We start from the raw sequence: 16,376 nt of genomic DNA, 5'->3' as shown, positions 1-16,376 counted from the left end.
TCTTCTGGGCAAGCCACATTCTTAGCCATATGGTTCGTCTCTGTCCAGTATTTCAAAGGCACACAGCATTGAACCTGGATGAGACTATCCCTTTATTTTTAAAGACAGCCGAGATTATCTGTGCTCATATCCACAGCTCCAGATCTGCCTGCCAATTGCAGAAGGACCTGAAAATGTCCATCAGAGATCTCTGATAATGTACTGAAAATGGTGGCTTTCCAGAAAACTCAAGCTGAATGAATGAACATTAGTGAGATTTTTAAATTTTATTTTCATTCATTTATTTATTTCTGTAAGGAAGGTAGTGGGAGAAACCTCCCAATGATTCTTATATGAGCTTAACAAAAGCATTAGTACCTGCTAATAAGTAATTTAATATTACTACTAATTATTATTAAATAAATGTTTTGAAGGAAGTTTTACTTCCTTGTATCTATTATGTGAGTCCTTCTCACAAGTATGCTACAGTGATTGCTAAGAAGGGAAAATTTAAAACATTGCTTCAACTAGATTTTATTTATTTATTCTTTTGGTATACTCAGTATTCAATTCTTTGCAGTATCATGAAGTAACGTAGTAAGTAAGATAGCATTAACAAAGGAAAGATGATGACGCTAGATGAGGTGATGGGGTCCCTAGATGATCACTGCCCACTGTGGCTGTGGAGGTACAGATGAGTCCCTGGAGTGCTGTGCTCCCTAAACACCAAAGAGTCCTGATGATCCAGGCCAACATTTCAGACCTCTACGACTTTGACAGTGACACTAACTTAAAGACTATTTTTGTAAGCTATAGGACTGGGCAAACATGAGAAAAGGAAGGAAGAAAGGAAGAGAGGACAAATGAAAAAATTGAGGAAATTTACCATTTAAGTTAGAAAAAGAAGTAGTTTACCAGGAGCACTTACCTGAAGGGAGGAAATAACAACACAGGGGCAGACAAGTTAGGGCCTGGAATCATTGGAAAGCTCCAGCCTTGATGTTCTGGGAGAGGCCAGAGTTGTAAACAGGACACACTCTCAGTATGGGCAAGAGGACAGGGCATAGCCAACTATAGTCCTTCATCAGAGGACAGTAAAGAGTGGTGGTGCCCTTCTAGAATGATCTAGGAATGCACCCCACACAGAAAAGAAATCTATGGATGTTCAGATACAGGAGACACCCATGATAGTCTACTCAAACATTTCCAGGAATTTCAATCTTTTTTTTCTATTTTTTCAATTTCTGGTTTTCCCAGGAGACAGTCAAAGACAAAAGTATAAAGGGATCAGAGATTTTGATTCAACAAAATAATGAAATCCTGTTTTTTTTTCTTTCTTTCTTATTCTTGTAGTGGGTTTGGCCTAATGCTGCTTATGTTCTGTTAATTTGGGTCCCCAAAATTGTTTGTGCGAGAATGTGCATGTCTGCACCTAAGTCCCTGGGAGATCCTGTCTCCAGTTGGTTCTGATTGGTTAATAAAGTTGCCGGCAGCCAATGGCTGGGCAGGGCAGACAGAGATGGGACTTTTAGGATTCCCCGGCTTAGGGACAGAGAGGAAGGAAGGAGAAGGAAGAAGGAAGAGGGACAGAGAGCATAGCCACCATGTAGGAGCTGAGGAATAGCAACCCCAAGAGGGCTGCTTGACTGGGTCTAGAGCAGCAAAAATGGAGTATAGATTTTAGTAAGTAATAATTCAGGGATATGGAAAAGAGGTGGATGATTAACCACCTAGAGGTTAGGAAACAGTCCAGCCATTGATCTCTAAGGCTTATCAAAATATAAAGGCTCTCTCTCTCTCTCTCTCTCTCTCTCTCTCTCTCTCTCTCTCTCTCTCTCTGTGTGTGTGTGTGTATGTGTATCTTTTATTCGGGAACCCAGAATATTGGGGCAGATTAGAGAGGAATGTGCCACTACCACTAGGACCAATTTGAGTATTTAATTGGGCACTGCTACACATCTCCAATCCTCTACCAACTGACCTTCTTACTGGGTGCAATCTCATGAAAAAAACAAAACAAAACAAAACAAAACAAAACAAAACTTTGTTTGCAGCCCAGCTGGGCCAGTCGTTGCCTATTCTGTGCTCCCCGAGCTGTGTGATGTAAGTCCCTCCCTGTCATCCACTCACTATGCTGATGACTCTGTCCAGGTGCTTCTTCCAGCCTGCTCCCTAAAATGGCAGGGATCCTAATGGCAGCACAGTTTCTGATGTAGGGATCTGATAAATGTCCACTGAGCTGAATTTCGATGCAGGAGAATAGCCAAGAGAGCAATCACTTTATAACCTAAGACACTAACATCTACACATGTAGTCAGCTGAGAAGTTAAGAGCACCAGTAGGTCACAACTTGCTTTTCCTTTTCTGGGCAGAAGCTTCCTCTCGTGATGACAAACCTTCCTGGTTCTGTTTGGTCCCAACCCATCCTCATATGAACCTGATAACTTAGAGTCAACTGTTTTATTCTTCACTAGGCTTAATATTGCATATAACTTTCAAATGCATGAAGCAAACTTTGCAATTATAGAGTGAGAGATATTTTTAAAGACTATATATGTGGTCCGTACTTTTCTTTTATAAAATTACCTACTTAGAGTCTATTTTCTTGGTGTCATTTTGAGTAATCTTTGGTGTGTGTGTGTGTGTGTGTGTGTGTGTGTGTGTGTGTGTGTGTGTATTTATGTGTGTGCTCACCTCAAGGAACACCCTAAGTTAGTCACTGATTATAGGAAAAGTCTCCCTTTATAAATATGAATCTATACGTGTTATCTGCACACATATTTTATAAGAGATGATGAAAAAAATCGCGACATTTCCCCAGAGTCTCACTAGTAGATTGGTGTGCATCCCACTGAAACCAAGAGGCAGGTGGCTTTGTGTAGTACAGTAGGAGAGGGCTCCTTAGAGATGGAAACAGCCACAGGCAATCCTGAGAGGCTGCCCGCGGCCCGCCTGTTCACTGTTGTCAGCATATCTAAAGTTATTGCCTCTTCATGTCCCCATTAAATGGATTTACCTATTATCTAGTTTCAACTAACCCAACCCTGGACAAAGACATGTGACCTAGCAGGCTTTCGGCAAAGAAAGTGATGTTTGGAGATAATTCAAATCCTGGAAGCAAAACCTTCCTGTCAGCTACATTATGAGCTAAAGAGACAGTGGCAATCATATCAGATCTGTTAAACAAGCAAAAAAAAAATAATTGGAAACTATCTGAAGTCTACGTGAAATCTGAAATTTCAATACCTCATGGAAAAGTTAGGCCACATCCAAAAGGTACTATGGAGTGTTGGGATTGCTAGACAGTGACAGACCATTTTTATAATTAAAAACTATCAAACATATACATGCAGGGGGCTATATGTTCAAAAATATTTTATTGAAAATGCAAATAACCGAAAAATTGGAGACTACTGGCTTATGTCTACTTCTAAAAATATTTTATATTAATTTCTGATTATCCTAATTGTAGAAAATTTAGAAATGCAAAAAAATCAAGGATAAAATAATTACCCAAGTTATTGCCACCCTGAAATATATGTTATCACTTGTCTTCTGCTGTCTTGTATCATGATGAATTCATGTGGATGCCCTTCACAGAGGAAGGCTGAGCCTACAGGGAGAACTTCACAGGACATCATGATGCACTCTGAGCCTCTGTCTACTATCCAAGACAGGAAGCCCAGGAAGGGATGGCAGGAATGTAGCCACACCCTGGTACTGAACTTAGAATATCCGGGATGCTTCACTTCCATGGTGGGTGCATTAGGATCTCATCCCTATTAATGGGAGAGCACATGTGACCTCTCTACTAGGTAGAGAGACAGGGGAGTGATTTGTGCTTTCCTCCATGTTTAAGTTAATTAGCTGATCTCCGCCATCAGCGAGATGGCTGAGGAGCCATGCTTACAACCCCCAGAATTCAGGGTGGCAGGCCCGTTCCACTTCCAGACATCCCTAGAAACTTGTACTGTGTCCACCCAATGTCTTCCTTTGGGAACAGAACCAGAGATACAGGTCCCCCATAGGCACTGCCCTAGCTTATGTCAGCTCTGCCGTGGCTCTTTTCACAGAAACCACCTTCAGTTTCACACTCAGAAGCTTCTCCATTCCCACACTGAGGCATAGCTGGTATTTGAAACGACTTTATTACCCTTAAAAATAACTTCTGACCATCTGACTGGAGGCAGAACTCCCCCTAGGTCTGGCAGGATTTCCACTTCTATCTAGGATCAGAGGCAGCACCACCTCCTCCCAGATGGGGACAAGACCCTCTGAAACCCTGACGTCATATTCTGTATCAAAAGACACAGAATCGAGCCACTGTATTTATCTCCTTCATTTTATTGGGCCCTGGCACCATTTCCCTGCTGCATACCAAGTGTTCCCAGGCATTGTCCAGTACTAGGGAAAGGGATCTTACATGTAGAACAGCTCAAGAATGCAGATTCTGCAAGTGAAAGGAAAATCCTTCTACCAACATTTAAATGAGGTCTGTGGTTACCGTACTTGACCTGCACTTGTATCTCTCTAAGAGTCTATTTTCTACGCATGCTTTAGATTGCCTTTCAGACATGAAACTGAACTTCTCAGAACCACTCTAGGCAAACAGAACCTGCTAATACATGTCAGATGACAGCAGTGTGTGGCTGATCTCCAAGTAAAGCCAACTCACTAATTTGGGACTAAACCAGTACCTCTGACCCATGGCCTTCTAATCAATAAATCTTGAGCATCTGACCCTCAGGTAATATTATTCCCCTCAAGCATTATTCGATGTAGAAAGAAGAAAAATGAAGCACATAGCAGTCTAGTCAGAAGAACTTCATGACAGCAGGGCACAGTGGCACAGGCCTGGGATCTCTGTGCACTGGCCTGTCTCAGGAAACGAACAAGGCAGGTAAGATGTTTGCTGCTGGACCTGACAACCTGAGTTCAGTCCCCAGGACCTACATGGTGGAAGGAGAGAGAACTGACTTCTGTAAGTTGTCCTCTAAACAAAATAAAACAGAACAAAGGCCAAACAAGACCCCAACCAAACAAAAATAGGGCTGGTGAGATGGCTCAGTGGTTAAGGGCTTGTTGTTCTTACAGAGGTCCCGGCTTGTTTCACAGTAACCACTTGGCGGCTCAGCATTTATTCCCTTTCCATGTGGAATATTCTCATCCTCAGAAGGTTGCAGCAGAGCTCAGGGAGAGCTCTACATAAGTTAAATGCAGCCTCTTTGTCGGTGTTTCATTCCTGCCCAATAGAGAGTGGTGGCTTGTACCCTTCCTCTTTCCCTTCATCTTGTGATGCCGGGACTATCGTGTTCACACGGCACCCTGCATTGCTTGGCAACACATTCTTTCCCACATGCATCTTAACTGTCCCTTCAGATATGCTTGCTACCACATGCCACTTGAAATCCTTTTGAGTGCAGATGTGGAATCCATGAAAAGTGAAAGAAAAGTCACACAGCCACAGAAACCAGGTGAGAGGTAATTAAAACATACATTTAGAACATGTCTTTTTGTGTTTTTCTTTTTTGGGGTGGTGGTGGTGGTGGTGGTGGTGGTGGTGGTGGTGGTGGTGGTGTGTATGTGTTCATAAGGACGTTTTAATATTAGTCAAGTTCTCAGCTACTAAGCTACATCCCTAGGCTACCTTAGAACACAAAGTCTTGAAGTAAGCCTGACCAGGACCACCATGAGCTCTCAGTAGAGTATGGGGTAGGAAGATGATAACTTTCAATGCTAGTTTTCTCTTTTCACTTTTTTTTCCAGGACTGAAGAAAAAGGCAGCTGTTGCCTGGACATTTCTCTGGTCCTGAGTTAGGCTAATAACTGGGATGTTGACATTTTCAACATTTAAAAATAAAACCATTCTTTTACAACTAGTTTAATGAAACTTCCCACAAATCTAGCTGGGGAGGTTGGTCCCTATAAATTCTGATGTTCCAACTCCAGGGCGATTTAGAGATTAAAAATTAAAGTTAAGAGGAAATGGTAACCGGAGTTTGGTGGTGGAGCGCTCGACTAGGTCGTGAGAGGTGCTGGTTACCACCCCTACCACTGCAAAAAAAAAAAAAAAGAAAAAATGAAAACCAGCAGAGATGTGTTAGATCGAGGAATAGCCGCTCCGTTATCACAGTCAAGGGCAAAGGGAAAAGGGTGCTTTAAAAGGGTCTTTACTACCCTCAGAAGCAGCCATTCCCCGCATGCTGTAGGCTTTCCATATGCAGGAACCTCTACTGGTATGGTTTTAGTTACAGCTTCAAAACAGAAAATTATAATAATAACAACTCTGTGAGGCAGTTATTACCGGTTGGTACCAGAAGGGCATGCTAGGGTAACTCTGATCTTCCAGAAGTGAATCATAGAACCCTTCCCCCACACCCCCAGTGCTGAGGTACTAGGAACAGAGGGCTTTATATGTAGTGGGCAAGTGTTCTACAACTAAGCCAGACTCCCAGAGGCCCCTTGGCGATACAGGTCTTTCCTCTTATAGCTCCTGACATTATGACTACTGTGTGACTTCTGCTAATGCCTGGCTTGAGTGCCTCAGTCAAGGGGGCTGCCTAACTTTGACACTTCTCAGGAAGTCATGGAATGCTCAACAGCCAGCCATGCAGTCTTTTAGGAACCACACAAGAGTGTAATGAACAGTAGCCATCCAGGGAAATGATCCACAGAGGGGACGTTAGCCGAGGACCTCTGCTTAGCAGTCAGGATGAAGGGGACTGGCCAGAATAGCTCCTAGTACGAGGTGATTTCTGTGAGTTCTAAAGAAACAGCTGGACACACGATCCTTCTGATCTCTCCATCCTTCAAGCCTATGGATGCAGCAGTGGCTTGGCCTGGAATGCTTCTCTCGGAACATCCACTACCCCCCTCTCCTCCTTTCCCGTCGTCTCCCACTTCGCCCTACCTCAATGGTGTACTGTTCGAAGATGCGCAGCTGCAGGAAGATGTCCAGCTTGATCTTCCGCTCGTGAAACAGCTCCTCCATCTGTACCTGAGCATCGTCCAGCTGCTGGAGGACAGACTCGATATGGCTGATGGAACTACTGTGGGGCGTCTTGTTGTTGGATACAGCTGAGTCCCTGTGGCAGAGTTGGGGAAGAAGACAGGGAGAGGCCTTGCTATGTTAAGAGTGATGGGGGAGCAGGATGGCAAGGTGGATCAGGTCAGTCATTAACAAAGCAATCTAAGGAAGTGCCACTGTGACCCGACACCATCTTCTTGGCAAGAGAACCAGGGATGAATTCGTCTTCTTTGGAATTCATACCTTTATTTCCAAAATGTGTGCTCTCCTATCCTCAAAGGGATAGAATAAAATAAGGTAAGAGTAGAGGGCATATAAATATCAAAGAAACAGAAAAGTTCCATGCACACGTGTAGTCTAAGACACAGCTTTAACACACACATGCACATATACAGCAGAATACACAGAGGTAGACAAAGGGATTGAAAAGCAAAATCAAGACCTGTCCTATTTCTGCCTTATAGGACTGTTAAAATGACATCATAGGTACTAAAAATTATTCGCCTACTTCCCGATGCCGCGCTTGTGCTGTGGGCTGCTGTTCTGAAACAGACTGCTAGCTACAGTTAGGGAAGCACTAGACCTGCAGTCTATAAACATGGTTTAGGTTCCTGCTGTGACATATGTAGGCTGGTGGCCCTGGGAAGTCACCAGCCCGAGCCCTAGTTACGTCCTTTAGGGAATGGACTTTTGACGCCATACTTTGCTGTAAAGTAGGCAGTTGTGTGAACCGTGATCAGGAGCACACTATGAAACCGAGTGGCACGAGGGAGTGACAAGGGTTTCCTAGGGCACAGTCGGTCTGGGAGAGTGAGGCTAGATGACACGAATGGGTCAAAAGACAAGGGTTTCAGAGAGGATGGATTTGGATTTGGGATTTAAAGAAAGAGACGTACTCATCCATGGAGAAGGGAGGGCACTGCTCCCACAGTAGTCTACACCAAAGTCGTAGGGATGAGAAACACATTGCAGAGTAGAATGACTTTGGGGGTGTTGAGGACACCAAAGGGGTTACTCATGGGAAAGCTAAAGAGCTCCCAAAGCTTAAATAAATTCCGTAGAACTTGGAATAAGCAGAGCTCTAATATGTGAACTAAACAGGCACTCCTGTTATTTTGTGACCACCTGTTTCCTATGTGGTATAAGAGGTCAGAAGGCAAAGGAGAGAGCATTAGTGTTATATTCTCTCCTCAGCAGGTCCCAAAGGCCAGGGACTTTTAGCTCAGGCTTGTCTCAGAAGCAGCAGGGCCTGAGTGCAAACTATCTGTCCCCGAAGGTAACGAGAGCTCTTGCTATGTCTGGCAGCTTTCCCTGTGCCACTCAGAGGGCCACTAGCCCTACCTCCTCCTCTCGGGGCAGCAGGGTGGAAGATGGGCATGGTTTTTAATCTCCACTCTTGTGTGACTACCCCAACTGTTAAAGAAGAGGTGTGGTTAATAATGTGTACCAAGTGTTTGTTGAATGTTTTCCATTGGGAGGATCTGGCTGTTCTCTCAGTTCACTCCCCCATACAGCATCTAGAAGAAAGATAATGATTTCTACCCTGCTGTACAGCGTCTGTGTAGCGTCATGGTAGGGATCAAAGAGACAGTACACAAGCAACTCAGAACTCCAAAGTAGAGTGTCAGGAGAACACTGAACACAGAGGTCCTGTTTCCAAGGAATACAAGAGATCCTGCCCGTGTCCACTAAGCTCCACCCACTCCCAGCTCTTTGGCAGTCTCTGATGTCAGGGAGGGAAGTAGAGGATCCAGTCAACCCCGAAGATAACGTGAGTGTCACCATGCTCTTGGACACGTGCATAGGGTCCTTGCTACAACCCATCATCATAAATGTTATAGAGCAGGTGCCACTCACATCATGGCCTCTGCCATCACCGAGCAGCCTTAAGCCCTTGGGCACTGTGCAAGCCTAGCAGTTGGGAGAAACGTGTGGCATCTGGGCAGACCCAGCTCTGCAATGAGTAAGAGAGGCCAACCAGCTTGTGAAAAGCGTTTCAAAGTTCTGACAAAACCATCATGAAATCCTACAGCTGACAGAGAGTCTAGAGCACACGCCTTAATTATACAAACAAGACAGTTGAGACACGGACAGCCTAAGTGGCTGCCCACCAGTTAGACTTTTTGTTAGAAGCAAATGACAGCAGAGCTTCCTAGGAAGGCAGACAAGACTGTCAATGCATTATATATTCATGAAGGTGAACCGGGAGAGAATGGCAAAGAGGCTGTCTTGTTAGTATGCAACAGGAAAATTCTGTACACCTCATGTGCATGTTTAGAATAGAAATGATTAATTTCCAGCTGAAAGAAAAGCATACCAGGGCCTCTTAAAGGTAATTTTTCATTGTTTATTTAATTGGACAATTGGAATGGGGGGAAAAAGCTTTCTCCAGTTGAAGTGATACCCTGAGGCCTCAGGACTGGCCTGGGACTTGTCGATGAGATTACTTCTGTTTATAGCTGGCAGAGGTCCCAGCACTTGGTGATTTGGGGGCAGGAACAAGTCCCCGAGGGCAGGCATCATTAGCACCATCAAATCCTATTTATGCAGCACCTGGGCATGGGGCTGGTTGCTGAGAGCTTGCCTAAGGCTTAGTGACACTTTCTCTGAGGAGCCAGTGCCCTTGACAGGGATAGGAACTAAACACTGATGCCACCAGAAAACAATGAATGGGGTGGGCAATTCTAAACAAGTACACGCTTTCAACTGTGCCTTCCTGATCTACTCAGTTGTGTGTGGTAAGGTGACTGCAGAGGCCTTTCGTTATCCAGACAGAAAGGGACTGTAGAAAGGTCATAATGGGTGACCTTCCCTACATCCTCAGGGACCCAAAGCAAAGCAATGGTGCTACAAGGATTCAGAGTGTGGCCCAAGAGTGAATGGTGGATGTGAGCAGAGGAAGCCCTGGATGATGAGTGTGTGAGTGAGTGAGTGTGTGTGTGTGTGGTTGGCACGAACAGGCCATATCATAGATCATAGCCTCAGCTCCATAGGACAATATCAAGACCTCCCCTACTACCTCCAAGTGAGGCTCGGAGAGATGGCCTTCTCTGGACCGTGTGGATATTTATGACGTATATAGAAAATGTCCACTCTAGATTTCTCCCCTTGGATATCTATGGTCTGAAGACTCCCCCTACAGAGACTGCTCCTACCGAGATTAGCTAAGCCGGTGTGTTTGATTCAGCTGTATAACATGAACCCAGACTCCTAGCGCGGCTGTATGCAAGAGTCCCTCTTCCCTGTTTGTGTAAAGTAAACAAGCGAGGCTCCTCCATCAGAGACCCCGGTTCACTCGATCCTAGCTTTTCTGTGTGTCTGCATATTTTTTTCTTCATTCTTCCACTGCCACAGGAAGGTCCCTCCCTGGAGCCGTGCTGGATACAGCAGCTGGATAACACGATATTTAACAATGTATGTCTTTGCAGGGCCACATATGTCATCATGCTTAATGAAAATGCTGTCCGTCTTACTGGTTGCTGAACGTCACTCTGGGTGATAAGTAATGCTCTGAGGCATCCATTATTGCTTTCCTGGAACACTTCAGTCTAAACTCAAGCTGGATGTGGTACAGGCATTTGTACGTCTTACAGACAAAGAAATGGAGGCTTACACAAGACCACAAAGCAGGCTGTGGCTGACTCAAGACAGGGACAGGACTTATCTGGTGTCTAGCCCGAGGCATTCCCCACTGGAATCACTGCCCATGCTGACCTGGCCTCGGTGGGCTCCCCCAGGGAGGGAGGCGCTGACCTGAGCTGCTGGATAAGGTCTTCGCCTTCCTTGATGACGTTGAGAGTGGCGTCCAGGGTAGCGGTCTGCTGCTGCTGGAACTGCTTGATCAGTTCCTGGACCGCATCCACAGAGTCTGCACAGACATCCTCCAGCACCTCCTTCTGAAGGTCTTCCATCCATGTCCACAGCTGTGGGGGAGAGAGCAGAGACTGTACTGGGGGCTGGAGAGAGAGGCCAGCACGGGGCAAGGGCAACAAGAGCTGGAGAAGAGTCAGCTCCTTGACCAGGAGTCTCTGTCCTCAGCTCCCAGAGGCCAGTGTGTGCTCTAAACGGATACTCATTACCCATCACTGGAAAGTTCACTTCACGAGTGTTGGCACAGCCTACAGATGGAAACCTAGTATTTTAGTGAAACCTGCAGGTTTCTTAGATCAAAAAGATTCTTCATCTTTGAGAGACCAGGATGAACAGGAGACTGGAATGTACAAATATTTTCTCTTTTAGAAAGGAGAAAATGAGGGGCTCTGTATACTCCCTCCAGGCAGCCAAAAATGGACGGCTTCCTAGAAATTGATCATGGTATTGCATAGAACTGATCATACTGCAAATATTCAAAACGACGCCACCCAGTAAGAGCCAAGTGAAGATTAACTGTGGCCTAAGCCTCACTAAACTCTTTCATTCTTTTTAACGTTGCTCGGTTACTTAGGAAGTTAATCACTAATGGTGCAGCTTTACTTAACGTTGGTGAAAGGATCAGGTAGTTCTGCGTTATAGCCAAGATGTTGAAATGGGGGCTGAGATGACATTAGCCACTAGACTGCTTTAAAGAAGCGAGGTCTAGTGTTTTGAATGAACGATCGATGAAGCAGTGAAGGGTTGGAAGAATTCCTGAAAACTCTCATTCACTAATTGGTTACATTCGCCTAGTGTAGTGGGTGTTTCAGCCATTTCTGGACCCTCTCGTCCAGATCTATTGGAGCTGAATCATGGCCCGTTGCTCCCCATCACATAGTTGAGCATGCAGTCCCTGCTCTGTCCATTCTCTCTCTTAGAACACATATGGCAAGAAACTAAAACAGCTTTACACAAAAGAGCGGGCCTAGTCTGAGACCCTCCAGAACCTTGGTAGGGTAGAGTAGTTGAGAGCCCTCCAGTGATTCATGAAGGTTAGCTCTAACAATGTCACCAGCGAGACCAGGAAGGGTCGGCCACAGCTGCTGTCTGTCATATACATCAGAGCAGTCTTAGAGAAGGGCAACCGGGCTGGAGAGATGGCTCAGCCGTTAAAGGCTAGGCTCACAACCAAAAATATAAGAGAAGGGCAACCAAGAAAAGCCAGAGGGAAGGGATAGCCAAGGAAGACAGACGTGCAGGGTTGGGGTGAGGGGTGGGACACACGGCAGCAAGGTTCAGGGATGAGTGGTTCATCAAGGAAATCATGTCATCCTACCGCTTCTTCCTGCTGATTGGCTGTTCTGTTGTACGTGGTGACCTTTAGGGATGCTGAGAGGAACATCATCCCCACAGGCAAACATCTCCCTTAATCACTTTGAAGAGATTGTTTTATTCTGCCTTTCTGACACTGGCCTTTTTTTTGCTTCTTAAATAAATACCATGCCAGTTTGGTAACTGAAATGGAAGGGGAAGCTGTTTCACTCTTGAGACCATGCTCCTTTTCAAAGACCAGGCTGATTTACTTTCATTCTGGGGAAGGCAGGTGTGCAAGACAGGTGCATATGTGTTTGTGACATGTGTGTTTTTATGAGTAAAAAAAAAAGGGTATACAGAATGCTTTCAATGAAAAAAAGAAGGGGATATTTAATACAGCCGTCCAATTAAGAACTGATACGGTAACTTGGCCTAATTTTTACCTTAACATTCACATTATTTTAAAAAGTTCAAAAATGACAGCATTTCTAAGGAAACATAACAAGAAGGGAAAATTCTGTCTGAACAATCTCTGCAGAAGATGACCTGGACTACAAAGCCTCAGGATGTGGGCTGGGACATTTCTCCTTTCCCCAGCTCTCTACACCAGCAACCTGCCTGCCGCCCATGTGGCCTAGGAAAAAGGAAGACATTCAAAGATGGCGTAACCTGTGCCATCTCTGGGTGCAAAGAGGGGCCTACGCATATCCTATCACTCCCCCTTTATGAAGTGGTTCTTCTCTTTGAGTAGCTGTGAAAAGGTCGTGACTCTGAGGCTGAAGGGGCAGGTACGACGTCTACGTGGGTCTTCATCGGGCCCTCTGCGTAGATGTTATTCATGGCTGCTGGCTTGGAGTTTTTGTGGGACTCACAACAGTGGCAGTGGACATTTCTCTGACTCTTTCGGCTGCTTTTAAAACTCCCTTCCGTTGCCTTGTCCAGCCTAGATCTGAGGGCTTTCGTCTTGTCTTTTGGGTCTTGTTTTGTCATGTTTGGTTGTCATCTCTTAGAGACCTGGTCTTTTCTGAAGAGGGAATGGAGGCAGGAGTAGGGTGGGGTAGGGTGTGGTGGGGAGGGGATGGGTAAGTGGAAGGGTGAGCTAGGAGAAGTAGAAGGAGGGGAGACTGTGGTTGAGATGTATTGCATGAGAGAAAAATCCATTTTCAACGAAAAGTTGGTGATTTGATAAAGATGCAATACTCGAAGTTCTCAAAAATAACATTACGTGAAAACAGAGGCTGTGATTTTGAGGAGTTGTATCGTCGTGTAGGTGCAAAGTACATGCTCACAGACTTGTTCGTGAGTGCAAATTGAAAACAAACATATTACTTTTTCATTACATTTCATTACTTATGTGTATATGTGTGTTTCTATGCATGTGCATGTGCATGTAGGTACCATGGAGGCTAGAAGTTGTGGAGTCTCTTAGAGCTAGAGCCACCCAGCATGGATACTGAGAGCCAAACTCGGGGTCTCTGAGAGAGCAACAAGCACTCTTAACTGCCGAGTCAGCGCTCCAGCCTAGAAGTACAGTTTTTACACTTGATCTTAGCCAAAAGGCCGAGAAGCGATGAAGTACAGTTTTTAAAACCCAAGCACAACATCCTAAACTTTTTGATATATTTCTTTATAGCCTTTATTTTAGGTGCGATCAATATCGTGGTCTTCCTGGATAGTGATGCCGTTAATGACCTTCAGCCATGTAGATTACCGAATGGCTGTGCAATGCTCTCTCATATAAGATGCACCATCACTTGCTCAACAAATTGGGGTGACGCATTTATGTGGTCTCTGATTATTCAAGACTGAATAGCATTGGGATGAAATGATCAGATGAGTTCAGCCACCAGACTCCTAAGATTGAAAAGAATTCACAAAGACGGCGAATAGGATTAAAAAGACTTTTTAATCTGAGGAAGAAATGAGGTAGAATGTTATCCTATTCAAATCTTCTGTTTCCTTTCTGATGTTATTAGAGTGAACCTTTTGGTATGGAAGACAGACAAGAGGCAAAATCATGAACTTGAGTTTGCATAGACATAGGGAGTCTAGATGAGATCATTTATAAAGATGTATATCCAGTTGTCACACAGAAACCATCCTGTGATGACATTCCAGTATATGTCAGCTCTACCAGCACTAGGGCAAAGCTCTAACAAATGACTGGAGGGAGGAGGGATGGAGAGGACAACCCTAACAGTAGACCTGACTGTCAGTCCTACTCTGCACAGAAGGCCAGATGCTTGTCTTAGAGTCAAGCAGGAGTCAAGGGCGAGTGGACCAGCACCAAGAATGGGGATTACTTGTGAGATCTATGGGATGGCCAGTCTCGAGACATATTAACCTGGAGGATCAAACCCCAGGAGTGCTTTCATCAGAACACTGACAAAATCCCACCTCCCACCACACAATGTGTACTCTGCCTGCTCTTCAGGTCCCCAGGAAAGCTCCTGCTGGAGAATTTAACTAATAAACAAACTATGGGCATCTCTCTTCTTCTTTGCCCCCCCCTCCCTTTTTGCTTTTGATAACACGACTAGCTTCCCATCGTCAAAGAACACAAGCAAGACTACATTTCTTAGCCATGATCTACCTCCTCTTCAAATCCCTGTAAAAGAGGAGGAGGAGGAGGAGGAGGAGGAGGAGGAGGAGGAGGAGGAAGAGGAGGAGGAAGAGGAGGAGGAGGAGCAGCAGCAGCAGCAGCAGCAGCAGGAGGAGGAAAAGGAAGAAGAGGAGAAGGAAGAGAAGGAACAAAGAGAAGAAAGAACGGAGGAGAGGTGGAGACAGGAGAGGAAGAAGACCGCTATAGACAGCAGTTAAGAGTACAGCATGTCCAGGCTGAGCATCCTTTATCCACGAAGCTGAAATCCAAAATGGTCTGAAAATGCCAACCCTCTCCCTGTATTATTTCAGATTTTGGCATCAAGTATGTTGGACAGGGTTTCAGAAGGTGCCTGAAGCTGCACCACTGGGACACTCTATGGCCGTAGACAAGTTCTTTCCTTAACACTCCTCATTTGAAATTATGGATAGTAAACTCTGTGAGGGCATCAGGAAGATTACATAAGGTGATCTACTTGGCAAGCAGCGGGTATTACTTAACAATGCCAACCCCGCCTAATACACACTTAGAATGTTCGTACCTAGAATGAGCCAAACCTTAGGTGAAGGAAATCGCCTATACTGTTTCAGGCTCACTTGTTATCAATTATTAGTATCAACATCTAACGGGGGAGAGAAAAATGAAACAAAACAGAAGGGGAATTTGGGTTTGTATTAGAATAACATACTTAGAGCACCAATCTGATTAGATTTCATCAAGAAGGGAACCCAGCACCAGGAACATTAGTGACCTGCACACGCTTACATGGCTTCTTAAGAGACTATATGGAACAGAATCCCAGTCTTTTAATTCCGCTGACAGAAGGCAGGAGACGCAGTTAGACAGGGCTCCTAGAGGCTAGGCTGCCTTGTGGGGAGTGGTTCTTGGATAGAAACTGGCCTTGTTTACCATCTCCAAACAGAGGCCACAACCCCACGACCCCGTGACCCTCTGGAGGAGTGTAACTCCTGTTCGTTCATACTCGATGGCTTTACCCACAGGCCCTCCATGACCAGGGAATCCATGTGCCTTTGATTTCTGAGATTGTCACTGAGAGTCAAGTGAGCCACAAGCAAGCAGACAAAGAGGCAGGAAGCCCTGGATTAGAGTTAATCCTCTTGTTTCAGGGACACTCATCATCTGAAAGTGGCCATAGCTCCCATGGGGAGAACACTGAGCCAGTGTCAGGGGGCTCCCCAGGCCTCCATCTGCCCCCCCAAATCCCCCCAAACCTCAGCCCTACAAAACATTATCCCTGCAAGCTTTTCTCTGATAGGCACTGCAAACGCTGCTCAACAAACTGTCAGAAAAGCCTGTGGTACCAGACAGGCTTCTCAATGCACTCCCCAAGCCAAAAATCAACTTAATTAAGTAGGGTTATTATTTTTTTCCTGAGCAGCAATCAAACCTTAATTAATACCCTATTAAAATAAATTCCTAGGGGAGCACAAACATTTGCATACACCAAATGAGTTCCTCTGCCAAGGATGTTACCGCACAAGATGCTAAATGGGCCTCCTTCCTGTCCACTTACTCAATCTGAGACCACCCTCCCGTTAATCAGAAATGGAGAGCAATCACGGGTTTGCCATTGCCTCTTCC

At 45.1% G+C, this 16,376-nt stretch overlaps 1 protein-coding gene across 36 annotated transcripts in view; it reads right to left on the bottom strand.

Moving 5' to 3' along the window:
- The window catches only part of Kalrn (kalirin, RhoGEF kinase), a 605,866-nt gene that overhangs the window by 274,894 nt on the left and 314,596 nt on the right, over positions 1-16,376 (bottom strand). For 32 of the 36 annotated variants that reach the window (XM_039088642.2, XM_039088658.2, XM_039088661.2 and 29 more), the window contains 2 exon segments: positions 10,721-10,929; positions 6,890-7,064 (listed from right to left, as the gene is read on the bottom strand). In XM_039088642.2, coding sequence (XP_038944570.1) covers positions 6,890-7,064; positions 10,721-10,929 — 384 coding nt within the window. 36 annotated transcript variants of the gene reach the window in all.

The sequence above is a fragment of the Rattus norvegicus genome, chromosome 11, assembly GCF_036323735.1.
Source record: "Rattus norvegicus strain BN/NHsdMcwi chromosome 11, GRCr8, whole genome shotgun sequence".
In the NCBI taxonomy this organism is placed as follows: Eukaryota; Metazoa; Chordata; class Mammalia; order Rodentia; family Muridae; genus Rattus; species Rattus norvegicus.
Note: the sequence above shows the minus strand (reverse complement) of the source record. Positions and strands in the feature narration are given on the sequence as shown.